Source organism: Ailuropoda melanoleuca, chromosome 5 (assembly GCF_002007445.2).
Source record: "Ailuropoda melanoleuca isolate Jingjing chromosome 5, ASM200744v2, whole genome shotgun sequence".
Taxonomy (NCBI): Eukaryota; Metazoa; Chordata; class Mammalia; order Carnivora; family Ursidae; genus Ailuropoda; species Ailuropoda melanoleuca.
In genome coordinates this window covers 33574189-33591948 of record NC_048222.1, presented here as the reverse complement: position 1 = coordinate 33591948, position 17760 = coordinate 33574189, and the positions used below count along the sequence as shown (strand labels likewise).

Here is a 17760-nt window from a genome sequence, read left to right as displayed (position 1 = left end):
GCAGGCCTCTTGTCTTAAGTGCAATGGATATATGGGAGTTATTCTCAATTCTTGTTGTGTATTAGAATCACTTAAGATGTTTTTAAAAGGACTGAGCACTTCACTTTGCTACCTCCTCCCAGGGATTCTGGGAGGAATCCTCCCAGGGCCCAGGCAATGACTGAGAACCATTGCATTAGACATTCACTGGGTCCAATGCACTGTTCAAACAAATGTTGGTACATTGAAGATCAAAAGATGGTACACTGACCACCAGAAAATGCTATTCTGACTTTCTGCAGGAAGTATTGGTAGGACACCACAAATGTAATTATTGAGCTTCAAAAGATCAAGACTTTGGAGGAAGATATATTTAAAATTAAGATTCTGAAGGGTGAATGTAGCCTTGCTCTGAAACCTAGAATGGTGCTGCACTGGAGTTTCTGGGAAACTGTAGAGAGATGGTATTAAGGCCAGAGGAAAAATCCCATGAAGATTAATCTCCAAGAGGATGTGGAAATGTCCTCAGGGAGTAGTGGGCAAATGGAGCCAAGGCATCCGCTAGGATGCAGGGGATGGTGGTGTGCTCCAATGGGGAGGGCAGGAGGGCTGGTTGGCTAGGGCAGAGACATCATCTGTTTGCACTAACAGCACTGTTGCTGCAGTAACTTTCTGCCCTCTGTGGATGGTAAGTTCCTGGTGGAGAGGGGAGGGAAGCTCAGGGGAGTCTGGGGCAAGAAGAACTCGGTGCAGAATTGGCTTGTGTATCTCTGCAAGTTCCCATGGAAGCACCCAGAGCCCCCTTCTATTGGGTAAGCCTGCTCCTACCTCAAGCGTAAAACAAACCACACCCTTCACTATACCATCCAAGACATTGTCCTTGACCAGCCAAGCCTACTTCCCCTTCTTATGGGAGAGGAGGGTGTTCATTTTGTTCTCTGTAACGATGAGTGAGGTTCATATAACACATGATGCCCTTGAGCAGGGGTGAGTTGACGGCATGAGGCCAAACCACAATTCAGTAAGAGAACTACATGGGGTTCCTACAGCTCTCCCATTTGACCTCTATTTCACTACCAGGTTCTGTATTCTGAGGTGTGATGGGCCCCAGCATGAACTCCTCCCCAGCCCTGAAGCTTCAGATTATGTGACATGAACCAATTCCCTGTTCTTTTTGTCCATCTCTGCAAGGACAAATGCACATACTCATATTTGTATAGAGCAAGGGATAGCTAGGTTAAATTTGGAGAAATCAATCAATCAATCAATCAGTTAACAAATCAGGTGTTTGGCTATTATGTCCAATACTAGAGAAATTTAAGTCACAATCAATCAAACCCAGAATAGTCCTAGTAGTGGCTGCACTTCAAACTTGGATATACACATGAGTCACTGGGACATCTTATTACAATGCAGATTCTGATGCAACAGGTCTGGGGTGGGGCCTGAGATTCATCTCTTACAAGCTCCGGGACCATGCGGATGCTGCTGGCCCAGGACTGCATTCAAGAATGCTGTGTTTTCCTCTCAAGCCAGCTCTAGCCTAACAAGTAAAAGAAAATATTTAGGCACTAGCACAGTAAATATTTCTGCTACTGATGACAACAGGACAGAGGAACCCATGCTTAAATTATCTATGCTCCCTGTGTAGTCATAGAACTTGATAACAGGGTTTTAGAAATGGGAAAAAACTTAAAGGTTCACCTCCTTCTGCCTCTAAACACACAGATGGGGAAACAGAGGTCCCAAGAGGGACATAATTTGATAATCCTCACAGAGCTAATTGATTTCACAGCCAATGTAACGTCCCAGCCTCCTGGTCCTCAATGAGATGCTCTTTCCAGCTCACTATGACTGGATTTTAAGAGACATTCAACCTCCTAGCTTCACGGCCCTCATGATGGAGACTTTTTCTGTTTTAACCCAAATACATGCCATGTCAAGTGCAAGCACACCTCAGCCCCATGACTGGCCCATGGCCCTGTTGCTGTCCTTCTGTGTAGCACTTGGACGATGGCCACAGAAACACAGGTTGCCGCACTGACCATATGGAAAATACCCCCAATCATCTCCCCATGATAAGCCCTGTGGAAGAGTTGAATCATCACTACTGGGAACAGAATCATAAAATATACTATTTGTGAATTGGGAATTAAATAACAGAGTTAAAGTAATATTTGTATTAGAGGATGATAAGGCCTTGCAAAGCAAACAATTCCCAGATAAGAATGGATAAAATAGGCTTCAGCGACTGGAAAGCTATAATTTACAATCCAAAGGCCACAATCGGACTCAGTAAAACATAACCACCCACAAAGTGTTGAACCTGACTTTAACTCTCTCAGGGTTAGGGGCCAATACGCAGGAGATGCACAATCGTCTCGTCTATGCAGCCCTCTCTGCTGGGCAGCAGGGATCCTGGTACAGTGGCAGGGACAAGAAACCTGAGGGTAAGTACGCCCAGGATGTTCTGGGATGAGCACCAAATTCCCCTCCACTTTTGGGCAGGGTGGGGAGAGAGGAGGTGAAGCTCTGTGTGCCACTGTGCGTAACTAAACCAGGGCTCCTGGCACAAGCCACGTGATTCCTCACTCCAGCCTCAACGAAGGAGGAAACGTGGAAAGGGTTAAAGGAGACTGTTCATCTCTCTCTCTGAAGTCGAGGAGTGAATCAAGTATATTAAATTTATACAGCTTTCAAATACAGAACAAAATATAAAATCAAATGGAGAACAAAGCAGTAACAAAATGAAAATATCCTACAGACGAGTGGCTGTGGAGCCATAAAATTATTACATTAATATACAAGCGTATAGTAAAAGCAAATTGCAAACAACCTGGAAATGACAGGTAACCACTGTCCCTCCCAGTATCAGCACCGCCTTCACTGGTGGGCTCAAAATACACTTCTGTGTGAGGCAGGAGTGTCAGGCTTGACCCCTAGATCCACCACCCATGAACTTAACCTCTCTGAGCCTCAACTTCCTCATTTTTATTTTATTTTATTTTTCCTGAGGTGCAGTTAATTCATTTTCACACACCGAAGGGATGAGGGGATGGACCCATAGTGGGCTAGCAAAGTTCTACTGTTATTTAGGACAGTCCAAGGGATAAATTCCTGAGACTTTGAGGGAAATCACAGGCTTTGGAGTCAGACTGGTGAAATAATCTATGAAAAGCATCTAGCAGATAGTTGCTGCTCCTGTTTTAGTGTCTACTGTAAAGTACTACTATCTTCATTCACTTATTTATGCATCTGGACATCTTATCAATCAATTTCCTCACTTTGAAAACGGTGATAATCCTACCTTGAGAAACGTGGCTGTTAGTATTACATGAGATAGTGTGCATTCCTGGCCAGCATAGTCACTCTGAAAACAAAATTCCTATCTAAATAATCCTTGTTCACCTCACAAATATTTATTGAGCTCTGGCAATGCCCCAGATGCTGCTATGATGAAGGACATTCAGCAGTTACAAAAAGGCAGTCTTTTTGTACACAGACAAATATATACTATGCCAGGTGGGGCAACGTGCCAGGAAGGAGGGAAAAAAGCAGGACGAGGAGAGCAGATAGTGCAGCAGAGAAACAACAGGGCATCATTAGTACCCCCTAAATGTGCAAACTGCGTCCAGAAGTTACCTGCACAGTGGAGTGTAAAAATGCTACAGTATAAAGCATTGGCTTCCACATGGGTAAATTACTGATATCCAGAAGGTCTTGATTAATTCCGGCAAATGTTCTTTTCAAACCGGCGCGTACGCCTTGCGGTGGCTCATTAGTGAATTTGAGAGAAGTCTGTTGTAAAAAGCAAAGAGTAGTTTTGTTTCTATAAATTATATAAGGGATAAAGTGGAAATGACAATACCCCAGACAACAATGTGCTTACGGTACATAAAATGTCAGCGGAAGTTCAGCGCTGTGTGAACTACTGCCATCAATCAGAGCTGAAACCCCATAAATTAGGACTGAGGCTTAGAACTCTTCCGTGGAAATAGTTGCTATATAATACTGATGATTATAGTCAAGATCTTGACAATTGTTGTATGAGATCTTGCAGACTCTGTTGGGTCAGAAGCCCTGTCATGTGTTCATCTTTCAATAATGCCACTATGCCATCTTTATTCAAATAACTCTCGAGGAAAGGACACTTATGTCACAGCAACAAACCTGAAGCAACGTAATTGGAAATCGATCGTGGGGCTCAGTAGTTATCCACACTCGGAAAGAGTCAGCATTGGCTTCAGTGGTAGTTAATGTCTCTAGCAATTCTTCCATAAATTCTAGGCCAAGGTGACAATTTTGCAGTAATACCCAGCCACCCTGTAGTCAAAAATGATTTCATATTAATTTCTTGTAACTTTTTTGCCATGATGTTAAGAAAACCAAATGTATAATTAAAAAAAAGAAAACCTTTGCTTAGGGCATGTAAATACTCTGTTTTGAGCACCTGTTTTTAATGAAATGATTATACAGCAATATAAACACTTCTGCTACTAGTAAGACTGGAATCAAGTGGGTTCAAAATTATTGTACTCTGCCATCTCTGGTTCAGAAGAAAACAGAAATTAAAACTTGAACTCTTGTGTAAGTACGGCATGTGCACCATCTAGTGGTGGGAATGGGTATTTTGGAATTCGTAAAAACGCGTCCTAAAGTGAATCGGAACTGACTCACCCCCAAAACCAAATCATTCACAGCTACAAAGAGAGATGCACATTATCTCCTGAGAGATGGAGACGATACATTTGGTGACTTGGGCCACCAGAATACTAAATCTTACTCTCTGTCATCACTCTTCCCATATAGTCCCCAAACCACAAAACTTAACAAAGCACTATTTTAATCCTTGATAAAACTATCTTTAGCAATATGTAAGTCACAGAACCATCACTGCTCTATGAGAACATAGTTCTTTAACCAGACAACATTTTGATACCCTTATATTAACGAGATTAGATCAATACAGCCACAAAAATCGAGCACAGTAAATATATGGTTTGTGTATTATGCCTTCTATTTGTGAGAGAAAATACAACTCAGACTGGCTTAAACAGCAAAGGGGACATGTGGGCCTCGACAAGTGGGGTGTACAGAGAGGGATGGACCTCACAGTTAAGTTAGTTGGTGCCATCATGGATCCAGTTACTCACTTGTTCCCCATTTTGTTCAACAATGTCAGCTTCATCCTAAATCTCGTGCCCCTCACATGGCACAGTGGCAGCGCTTATTCCTAGGTTATTGGGGTTTTTATTCCCTCATAATGTCATTATTATCAATACTCATCCCACCTTGAGAAACAGAACATGGAACTTATAAAAGCTAATATTCCAAAGAAGGTTAGTATGAATGCAGTATTGAAATTTAAAAGTTTCTTATTCGTGGAAACTAAAGAAATTATTTAATGTTCGGAGTTAAACTGTCAAATCTCTCAATGGAGTGAATCATTTGATCTGAGTAAAAATAATTATATGTAACTGCCTTGATATATATAAGTTAGATACACTATATTATTGAATATAATTAAGTGATAAAGATAAAGGCTCCAGGCACTTGGGAATTAATGACTAACTTGGAAATTTGATGGGCCAAGCAGAGACTTAGCCCATTAACCCTCTCTAGTCATTAATTCCCAAGGAAAAGCTGCACCAAAGTTGCTACAGACCTTATGAGATCAAAGCTTAAAAATAAACTGAGATCTTACTTTATTTTTATAAGTGGTGCGATTTCTTATCACAGCTGAAATTACTATCTACCAAGCATCTCTAGAAAATTAATGTTCTGTGTGTTTATTAGGTGTGATGGAAAACATTTCTCACCATTCCATCCAGCTTGCACTTTTCAATAAAAACCATTATCAATGCTTAAACATAACATCCTCAAAAATTTCTTATTTGTCTGAAACGACCCATTAATTAAAAAAAAAAAGAAGTCCAACTTTAACCAAAAATTGGAATGTAACTGTCTTGGTTTGTCACTTCTTAAGCACTATCTATTAATATTGATTGCGAAATTCCAGCTAGAGCGGCATTCTTAGAAACCAGGGAGTGTGTCTGCCTCATTGTACGATATATATATATATATGTATGTATTTAGTGAAAATAAGATAGAGTTTATACTATGGAAAATAAAACAAGCTTTCTGTGGGGACATCAGGAGCAAACCAGCTTGAGGTTTAAAATTCATTGGTAATCAGGGGCGCCTGGGTGGCACAGCAGTTAAGCGTCTGCCTTCAGCTCAGGGCGTGATCCCGGCGTTATGGGATCGAGCCCCACATCAGGCTCCTCTGCTATGCGCCTGCTTCTTCCTCTCCCACTCCCCCTGCTTGTGTTCCCTCTCTCGCTGGCTGTCTCTCTGTCGAATAAATAAATAAAATCTTTAAAAAAAAATTCATTGGTAATCAAAGGTTGACTATGCATACATTAAAAAAATGGAAAACTGGTGATGGAGCATCCCAGGCAGAATGCTTCAGCCACCACTGTGGTGGTCCCAGGTAGACCTGATGGCCAGAGGGCTAACAGGAAGAATGATGCACTGGCACTAGCTGGTCTCACTACCTACCTGCTGCATGGACATCTGAATCAGCTTTCGAGCATGTACCTCTTGTCCTTGTCCCATTGAGATAGTTCTGCATTCTGTAACATAGGAGAGGGATCACTATAATGAAACAAATTTTATAAGAGAATTGGGACAAAAAATCAATTTCTGAACGGCCATAGCCACCCTCCCTCCATGGCTTCCTAAGAAGGCCCCTTGTGATTCAAACAGGTGTGGCCTATGGTTGTGTTGATTAGAGAAATGAGTGGTGCAGAAACTAGAGGCACCATGTGGAAAGGTGAGGGCAAAGGGAAAGAGACAAAGGGGACAAGTCTGGGCTTTTAGAGAGTTTGGGGGGTATTTGGAGGTGAAGAGAAAGGCTGATGGTGGGAGAGGCAGCTACAATGCTATCACAGGTATTTAGAGGGAAAGAGGATTTTTGAGTTTTGCCTTATGTTTTGACTAGAATATTTCTTTGGTGGTTTCACAGATTCTTCCATGAAAATGTAATTGGGTTTTTATTCCTTTAAGATGTCAGGCTTGCAGTGCTTTCTGTCCCTTTTGGTTTTGTTTGCATGGCTGTCCATTTTCTGAGCTAGGACTCCAGGCAATTCAGCCCCAGGAGGGCAGCATGCGGTGGTAACTATTCCTAGATCACCAACTTGGAACTGAGTGTGAAGAGAAAGTGGAGGCCACTGCAAGATCAGAAGTGTGGTTACAATTTGGGGGAGAATATGCTATTTAGGCTCATTAGTGAATCTGACATCCCAGGCAGAGAACCCACTTGCGCTGTGCCACATGAGCTCACTAAATGAAGATGTCTATGAATCTTGCTTGTAAAACTGGAACTGAAAATTAGCTCTTAAAATTTTTTATTTAAATTCAACTTAGTTAACATATAGTGTATTATTAGTTTCAGGGGTCGAATTTAGTGATTCATCAGTTGCATATAACACCCAGTGTTCATTACATCACGTGCCCTCCTTAATGCCCATCACCCAGTTACCCCATCCCCCAACCCCCGCCCTCCTCCCCTCCAGCAACCCTCAGTTTGTTTCCTGGAGTTGAGTCTCTTATGGTTTGCTTCCCTCTCTGCTTTCATCTTCTTTTATTTTTCCTTCCCTTCCCCTATGTTCATCTGTTTTGTTTCTTAAATTCCACATGTAAGTGAAGTTAGATGGTATTTCTCCTTTTCTGACTTATTTCACTTAGCATAGCCCTTTATTTCCATCCACGTCATTGCAAATGACAAGATTTCATTCTTCTTGGTGCTTGAGTAATATTCCATTGTACATATACACCACATCTTCTTTATCCATTCATCTGTCAATGGACATCTGGACTCTTTCTATAGTTTGGCTACTGTGGACACTGATGCTATAAACATAGGGGTGCATGTGATCCTTTGAATCACTATTTTTGTATCTTTTGGATAAGTACCCAGTAGTGCAATTGCTGGGTCATAGGGTAGTTCTATTTTTAACTTTTTGAGAAACCACCACACTGTTTTCCAGAGTGGCTGCACCAGTTTACAATTCCATCAACAGTGTAAGAGGGTTCTCCCTTTTCTGTACCCTCACCTACATCTCGTTTCCTGAGTTGTTAATTTTAGCCATTCTGACAGGTGTGAGGTGGTATATTATTGTGGTTTTGATTTCTATTTCCCTGATGATCAGTGATGTTGAGCATCTTTTCATGTGTCTGTTGGCCATTTGTATGTCTTCTTTGGAGAAATGTTTGTTCATGTCTTCTGCCCATTTCTTGACTGGATTTTTTGGGTTTGGGGTGTTGAGTTTTTTACGTTCTTTATAGGTTTTGGATACTAACCCTGTATCAGATATGTCATTTGCAAATATCTTCTCCCATTCTGTAGGTTGCCTTTTAGTTTTGCTGCCTGTTTCCTTTGCTGTGCAAAGGCTTTTTATCCCAATGACATCCCAATAGTTCATTTTTGCCTTTGTTTCCCTTGCCTTTGGAGACATGTCTAGCAAGAAGTTGCTGCAGCTGAGGTCAAAGAGGTTGCTGCCTGTGTTCTCCTCTAGAATTTTGATGGATTCCTATCTCACATTTAGGTCTTTCGACCATTTTTGGGTTTTTATGTATGGTCATTTCATTTGTCTTGGACATGTGGCTGTCCAATTTTCCCAACATCATTTGTTGAAGAGATGGTCTTTTTTCATTGGGTATTCTTTCCTGCTTTGTTGAAGATTAGTTGACCTGGAAATTAACTTTTAAGCTAACTTTTGTAGACCTGATTTCTTCAAGTTTTAGGGGCATCATCTCAGCGCTGAGACAGAAAGTCAGTGGGGACACTGTAAAGCAATGGATGCTTTTGCTCTGCTCTTCTGGATGAGCCTGGATCCTCAGTCAAGTAGGCCACTGTGGTGGGCCAAACAATGAGGCTAGCCAGGGAATTGCTGGAAGAGGCTACAAGGGACTGGAGAAATTTATGAGGTTAAGAGGGAAGTATGTTAGGAACCAGAGAAGAAGTTGTCAGGACACTCATCATTTAAATGGCACTGTGTGGTTAATGGGCACAGATTCTGTGAGGGTTTGTAGGGTGCAATATTAGGGATTACTCATGAACTCAGGGTCACAGGGAGAAACTTTGCAAGGGTGTCTGACAGAGGATAAAGGAGCACTGCTTGGAGAATCAGGAATTGTAATAGGCTCAAGTGGAACCAGCCCCCGCTCCCAGAGTCATCCAAGAAGAATCCACACAACCTACCAAAGGAGGAGGAAGGGGGGGTGCGACTTCAATGGAGGAACCTCTGGATCATTCAGAGATGCTAAGCCCTTCATTCAAAGAACACACAAATGTTCAGTTGGTCAACGGGGGAAGGTTTGATAGGGAAAACAGTATTAACACGTGAATGTGAACCACAGTCTATCTCCTCTCTCCTTCCAACTCTTCTGAAATTCACTTTCTAAGAGGAAAAGCTGGTTTCTGTTGAGGTGGCCTGAGTTTCTAACATTGATCCATGTAAGAGGTCGAGACTTAGAGGCATCCCTTCAGAATGTACCCAGAATCTGCCCCCTCCTCCACATCTCCACTTCTATCCCCTGGTCCAAGAGACCATCACCTTTTGCCTGGATTTTTGCAATAACTTAACTGGTGACCTCACTTCCACTCTTGTCCCCTACTTGCTCTTCTTCCCACACCAGACACAGGGATTAGCCCTAAATCAGATTATGCCCATCCTCTACCCAAAACCATCTGATGGCTTCCCATCTTATTCAGAGCAAAATCCAAAATCCTGTGCAGCATTCTTAGCTACAGCCTCTAAAAGCACACACAGTAGCCTGCACTGCTCTCTCTATCTCTCTCTCTGCTCTCTCTCTCTCTCTCACACACACACTATACTACATTCTACACACATACACACACTATACACTCTCCACACATACTACACGTACACACTCTACACACTCACTCTCTACACACATACCTACACTCTACATACCCGCACACACACCCTTTATCCCACCACTCTCCCGCTCTCTCTTCACTCTTCTCCAACTGCACTGGCCTGCTCCCCAGGCACACTCCAGCTTCACTACTGTTCCCTCTGCCTGAAGGGTGTTTCCTTGAGAGCTGCACTGCCTGACGTCCTTCACAGTGCAGGTCTTCCTCTGCCTCTCAGCAAGGCTTCTCTGGCCACCCATGTAAAACAGCATACCTTCCCCATCACTCCACCCCTGGTGCTACTTCTTTCTTAGCACATTGTGTACTTTTCTTGTTAGCATATTATATATTCGCTTGATTTTCGATTATTGTCTCTTTTACCCCACGCCAGACTGTGAGCTCAGGGAAAGGAGGACTTAGATGCTGGTGGCTCACCAGCACCTAGACAGTAGGTGGCACTCAGTAGATGCTCAATAACTCTTTTCTTAAACTTTTAAAACTGAGATATAATCACTACCATTTTAAAGCATATAATTCAATGTTTTTTAGTATATTCATAATGTTGTGGAACTACCACTTCCAGAACATTCTCATCACCCTCAAGGAAAACCCCACACTCATTAGTGGTCACTCCCCATTGTCCCATCCCACCACAGTAACCACTAATTTACTTTCTGTCTCTTTTCTTGATATTTCATAAAATGGAATCATATAATATATGACCTTTTGTTCTGTCCTCTTTTACTAGCATAATGCTGTCAAGTTTCATCCATGTTGTGGCATGGATCACAACTTCATTCCTTTTTATGGTTTGTGTACCCATTCATCAGTTGATGGGCATTTGGGTTGCTTCTACTTTTTGGCTAGTATGAATAATGAACATGAATGCTATGAACATTTATGTGTAAGTATTTGTATGGACAAGTATTCAATTCACTTTGGTATATACCTAGGAGAAGAATTACGAGATCATATGGTAACTTTATGTTTAAGCTTTTGAGGAACTGCCAGACTGTTTTGCAAAGCAGCTGCCCCATTTTACATTCCCATCAGCAGTGCATAAAACTTCTAGTTTTTCCACATCCTTGCCAACATTTGCTATTGCCCATCTTTTTCATTATAGGTATCTTAGTGGAGTGAGGTAGTTATCCCATTGTATGGATTTTTTTTCTGCCCTTATTCAGGTAAGTCTGTGGTTTTTGTCCCTTATTCTGTTCATGCGGTGTATTATACTGATTGATTTTCATATGTAACCAACCTTACACTCTTGGGATAAATCCACTTGGTTATAGTGTATAATCCTTTTTATATGGTGCTGAATTTAGTTTGATAGTAGTTTGTTGAAGATTTTTGCTCCTCTATTCATAAGGGATACTGGTTTTCTTTTCTTGTGGTATTCTTCTGGACTTGTTATCAGGGTAATGCTGGTCTCATACAATGAGTCAAGAAGTGTTTCCTCCTCTTATTTTTAGAAAAGCTTGTGAAGAATTGGTGTAATTCTTTAAATGTTTGGTAGAATTCACCAATGAAGCCATCTGGCCCTGGTATTTCCTTTGTGGAAGTTTTTGGTTACTAAGTCAGTATCTTTACTACTACTACTACTTTTTTTTTTTTTCAGAGAAACAAGTCTCTTTATTTTTTTTTAATTTGAATTCAGTTATCCAACATATAGTACATCATTCGTTTCAGATGTAGAGTTCAGTAATTCATCAGTTGCATATAACACCCAGTGCTCATCACATCATGTGCCCTCCTTAATGCCCATCACCCAATTACCCCATCCCCCCACCCACCCCTACAGCAACCCTCAGTTTATTTCCTACAGTTAAGAGTCTCTCATAGTTTATCTCCCTTTCTAGTGACTTCCCATTTAGTTTTCCCTCCCTTTCCCTATGCTCCTCTGTGCTGTTTCTTATATTGCATATATGAGTGAAACCATTTGATAATTGTCTTTCTCTGATTGACTTATTTCACTCAACATAATACCCTCCAGTTCCATCCACATCAATGTAAATGGTAGGTATTCATCCTTTGTGATGGTTGAGTAATACTCCATTGTATATGTATACCACATCTTCTTTATCCATTTATCTGTCGATGGACATCTGGGCTCTTTCCATAGTTTGTCTATTGTGGACATTGCTGCTATAAACACTGGGGTCCATGTGCCCCTTCAGATCATTACATTTGTATCTTTGGGGTAAATACCTAGTAGTGCAATTGTTGGGTCATAAGGTAGCTCTATTTTTAACTTCTTGAGGAATCTCCATACTGTTTTCCAGACTGGCTATGCCAGATTGGATTCCCACCAACAGTGTAAGAGTGTTCCCCTTCCCCCTCATCCTTGCCAACATTTGTTGTTTCCTGTGTTGTTAGTTTTAGCCATTCTAACAGGAGTGAAGTGGCATCTTATCATGGTTTTGTCTTCTTTGGAAAAATGTCTATTCATGTCTTCTGCCCATTTCTTAACTGGATTATTTGTCTTTTGGGTGTTGAACTAGATAAGTTCTTTATAGATCTTGGATACTAGCTCTTTATCAGATATGTCATTTGCAAATATCTTCTCCCATTCCGTAGGTTGCCTTTTAGTTATGTTGACTGTTTTCTTTTTATCTTGATGAAGCCTCAATAATTCATTTTTGCTTCTGTTTCCCTTATCTTTGAAGATGCATCTACCAATAAGTTGCTGTGGCCAAGGTCAGAGGTTGCTGCCTGTGTTCTCCTCTGGAATGTTGATGGATTTCTGTCTCACATTTAGGTCTTTCATCCATTTTGAGTTTTTCTTTGTGTTTTGTGAAAGAAAATGGTCCAGTTTCATTCTTCTACATGTGGCTGTCTAATTTTCCCAACACCATTTGTTGAAGAGACGGTCCTTTTTCCATTGGATATTCTTTCCTACTTTGTCAAAGATTAGTTGACCGTAGAGTTTCGGGTCCATTTCTGGGCTCTCTATGCTGTTCCACTGATCTATGTGTCTGTTTTTGTGGCAGTACCATGCTGTCTTGATTATTACATCTTTGTAATAAAGCTTGAAGTTTGGCATTGTGATGCCACCAGCTTTGGTTTTCTTTGCAACATTCCTCTGGCTATTCAGGGTCTTTTTCTTGTTCCACACAAACTTTAGGATTATTTGTTGCAGCTCTGTGAAAAATGTTGATGGCTTTTTGATAGGGATGGCATTGAATGTATAGATTGGTCTGGGTAGCACAGACGTTTGAACAATATTTATTCATCCAGTCCATGAGCATGGTATGTTTTCCCATTTCTTTGTGTCTTCCTCAAGTTCCTTAATAAGTGTTCTGTAGTTTTTAGAGTACAGATCCTTTACCTCTTTGATTAGGTTTATTCCTAGGTATCTTAGGGTTTTTGGTGCGATTGTAAATGGGATCGACTCCTTAATTTCTCTTTCTTCTGTCACATTGTTACTGTATAGAAATGCAACTGATTTTCATGCATTGAATTTATATCCTGCCATTTTGCTGAACTCCTGTATGAGTGTTAGCAATTTTAGGGTGGAGTCCTTTGCGTTTTCCACATAAACTATCATGTCATCTGTGAAGAGTGAGAGTTTGACTTCTTTGCTAATTTGAATGCCTTTTTTTTTTTTAAAGATTTTATTGATTTATTTGACAGAGATAGAGACAGTCAGTGAGAGAGGGAACACAAGCAGGGGGAGTGGGAGAGGAGGAAGAAGCAGGCTCCCAGCAGAGGAGCCTGACGTGGGGCTCGATCCCGGAACGCTGGGATCACGCCCTGAGCCGAAGGCAGACGCTCAACCGCTGTGCCACCCAGGCGCCCCTTGAATGCCTTTTATTTGTTTTTGTTGTCTGATTGCTGAGGCTAGGCCTTCTAGTACTATGTTGAACAACAGTGGTGAGGGTGGACAGGGGGAAAGCTCTCAGTTTTTTCCCCCATTGAGAATATTTACTGGAGCATTTCATATATGGCTTTTATGATATTGAGGTATGTCCCCTCTATCCCTACACTGTAGAGAGTTTTAATTAAGAAAGGATGCTGTATGTTGTCAAATGCTTTTTTCTGCCTCAATTGAGAGGATCATATCATTCTTGTCCTTACTTTTATTAATGTGATGTCTCACATCGATTGATTTGTGAATGTTGAACCACCTTTCCAGTCCAGGAATAAATCCTACTTGGTCATGGTGAGTAATCCTTTTAATGTACTGTTGAATCTTATTGGCTAGTATCTTGGTGAGAATTTTGGCATCCATGTTCATCAGGGATATTGGTCCATAATTCTTCTTTTTGGTGGGGTCTTTGTCTGGTTTTGGGATCAAGGTAATGCTGGCCTCATAGAACGAGTTTGGAAGTTTTCCGTGTTTCTATTTTTTGAAACAGCTTCAGAATGATGATATTAGTTCTTCTTTAAATGTTTGATAGAATTCCCCTGGGAAGCCATCTGGCCATGGACTCTTGTTTGTTGGGAGATTCTTGATTACTGCTTCAATTTCATTACTGGTTATGGGTCTGTTCAGGTATTCTATTTCTTCCTGTTTCAGTTTTGATAGTTTATGAGTTTCTAGGAATGTATGTATCCATTTCCTCCAGACTGCCTAATTTGTTGGCATATAGTTGCTCATAATATGTTCTTAAAATTGTCTGTATTTCTTTGGTGTTGGTTGTGATTTCTCCTCTTTCATTCATGATTTTATTAATTTGGGTCCTTTCTCTTTTCTTTTTGATAAGTCTGGCTAGGGGTTTATCGATCTTATTAATTCTTTCAAAGAACCAGCTTCCAGTTTCGTTGATACTCTTCTTTTGGTTTTTATTTCATTGATTGCTGCTCTCATCTTTATTATTTCTCTTCTCCTGCTTGGTTTGAGCTTCATTGCTGTTCTTTCTCCCTCTCCTTTAGGTGTAAGGTTACCTTGTGTACTTGAGACTTTTCTAGTTTCTTGAGAAAGGCTTGTATTGCTATGTACTTCCCTCTTAGGACCACCTTTGCTGTATCCCAATGGTTTTGAAGAGTTGTATTTTCATTTTCATTTGTTTCCATGAATTTTTTAAATTCCTCTTTAATTTCCTGGTTGACCCATTCATTCTTTAGTAGGATGCTCTTTATCCTCCTAGTATTTGAGTTCCTTCCAAATTTCCTCTTGTGATTGAGTTCAAGTTTCAAAGCATTGTGGTCTGAAAATATGCAGGGAATAATCCCAATTTTTTGCTACTGGTTGAGACCTGTTTTGTGACTCAGTATGTGATCTATTCTGGAGAATGTTCCAGTGCACTTGAGAAGAATGTGTATTCTGTTGCTTTAGGATGGAGTGCTCTTATATATCTGTGAAATACATCTGGTCCAGTGTATCATTAAAAGCCTTTGTTTCCTTGTTGATTTTCTGATTAGACAATCTGTCCATTGCTGTAAAGTGAGGTGCTAAAGTCCCCTACTATTACTGTATTATCAATGTGTTTCTTTAATTTTGTTATTAATTGGTTTATATAACTGGCTGCTCCCAAGTTAGGAATATAAATATTTATAATTATTAGATCTTCTTGTTGGAAAAACTCTTAAAGTATGATAGAGTGTCCTTCTTCATCCCTTTATCTTTGGTTTAAAATTCATTTTGTCTGAGATGAGGATTGCTACTCCAGCTTTCTTTTGATGTCTATCAGCATGATAAATGGTTCTCACCCCCTCACTGTCAATATGGAGCTGTCTTTGGGTCTAAAATGAGTCTCTTGTAGACAGCATATGGATGGGTCTTGCTTTTTAATCCAATCTGATACCCTGTGTCTTTTGATTGGAGCATTTAGCCCATTTACATTCAGAGCAACTACTGAAAGATATGAAATTAGTGCCATTGTATTACCTGTAAACTCACTGTTTTCTTTATATTGTCTCTTTTCCTTTCTGGTCTATGTTACTTTTGGGCTGTCTCTTCACTTACAGTATTGCCTTTAATATTCTTTACAGGGCTGTTTTAGTGATCACATATTCTTTTAGTTTGTTTATCCTGGAAGCTTTTCATCTCTCCTTCCATTCTGAATGACAGCCTTGCTCGATAAAGTATTCTTGGCTGCATGTTTTTCTAATTTAGTACCCTGAATATATCATGCCAGGCTTTTCTTGCCTGCCAGGTCTTGGTGGATAGGTCTGCTGCCAATCTAATGTTTCTACCCTTGTAGATTAAGGATCTCTTGTCTCAAGCTGCTTTCAGGATTTTTTATCTCTGAAATTTGCAAGCTTCACTCTTATATGTCATGGTGTTGATATGTTTTTTTTTTTTTTAATTTTGAGGAGGGTTCTCTGTGCCTCTTTGACTTGCATGCCTGTTTATTTCCCCAGAGTAAGGAACTTCTCAACTATGATTTGTTCAAATATACCTTCTGTCCCCCTCTTTCTTCCTCCTCTGGGACCACAATTATTCTAATATTGTTTTGCTTTATGGCATCACTGATTTCTCGAAGCCTCCCCTCACGATCCATTAGTTGTTTTTCTCTCTTTTCCTCAGCTTCCTTACTTTCCATAATTTTTTCTTCTATGTCACTGACTTTCTCTTCTTCCTCATTTACTCTAGCCATTAAAGCATCCATTTTAGACTGCATCTCAGTTAAAGCATTTTTAATTTTGGCTGGATTAGATTTTAGTTCTTTTAATTCTGCACTAAGGGATTCTCTAGTGTCTTTTGTGCTTTTTTCAAGCCCAGCTAGTATCTTTATAATTGTTATTCTAAATTATATGTCCAACATTTTACTTATACCCATATTGATTAAATCTATGGAAGAGAGTATTACCTCTGGTTCTTTCTTTTGTTGTGAATTTCTCCTTCTAGTCATTTTGTCCAGAGAAGAATAGATGACAGAGAAAACAAAATAAAAAAAATCAACCACAACCCCAGTGAAGTATACACTAGACAAATCTGAAGAGATCAGAAACGAAAAAAGAAAGAAAGGGAGGGGGAGAAGAGAGAATACAATCTAACAGACACTAGATCCCCAAATTATAAAGAAATAAAAACATATATATACAAAAACAGACTAAGAGGCAGCCCACAGAATGGGAGAAGATATTTGCAAATGACACTACAGATAAAAGACTGGTATCCAAGATCTCAAACTCAATACAGAAGAAGAAAATAAACAAATCAAAAAATGGGAAGAAGATATGAACAGACACTTTTCCAATGAAGACATACAAATGGCTAACAGACACATTGAAAAAATGTTCAAAATCATTAGCCATCAGGGAAATCCAAATCAAAACTACATTGAGATACCACCTTACACCAGTTAGAATGGCAAAAATTGTCAAGGCAGGAAACAACAAATGTTGGAGAGGATGTGGAGAAAGGGGATCCCTCCTACATTGTTGGTGGGAATGCAAGTTGGTACAGCCACTCTGGAAAACAGTGTGGAGGTCCCTTAAAAAGTTAAAAATTGAACTACCCTATGACCCAGCCATTGCACTACTGGGTGTTTACCCCAAAGATACAGACGTAGTAAAGAGAAGGGCCATATGCACCCCAATGTTCATAGCTGCATTGTCCACAATAGCCAAATCATGGAAGGAGCCGAGATGCCCTTCAACAGATGACTGGATTAAGAAGCTGTGGTCCATATATACAATGGAATATTACTCAGCTATCAGAAAGAACGAATTCNTAACAATTTCGCAACATTTGCTGCAACATGGAAGGCACTGGAGGAGATAATGCTAAGTGAAATAAGTCAAGCAGAGAAAGACAATTATCATATGGTTTCACTCATTTATGGAACATAAGAACTAGGAAGATTGGTAGGAGGGAAGGGAAGAATGAAGGGGGAGTAAACAGAAGGGGGAATGAACCATGAGAGACTATGGACTCTGGGAAATAAACT

At 40.3% G+C, this 17760-nt stretch overlaps 1 protein-coding gene across 1 annotated transcript in view; it reads right to left on the bottom strand.

The window, feature by feature from the left end:
• DNAH8 (dynein axonemal heavy chain 8) overlaps positions 1-17760 on the bottom strand; it is a 332098-nt gene that overhangs the window by 67916 nt on the left and 246422 nt on the right. Inside the window, exons 79-81 of the mRNA XM_034660654.1 lie at positions 6541-6614; positions 4150-4302; positions 3622-3777 (exon numbers count right to left, since the gene is read on the bottom strand). Of these exons, the coding sequence (XP_034516545.1) occupies positions 3622-3777; positions 4150-4302; positions 6541-6614 (383 nt within the window). The remainder of the gene's footprint in view (positions 1-3621; positions 3778-4149; positions 4303-6540; positions 6615-17760) is intronic.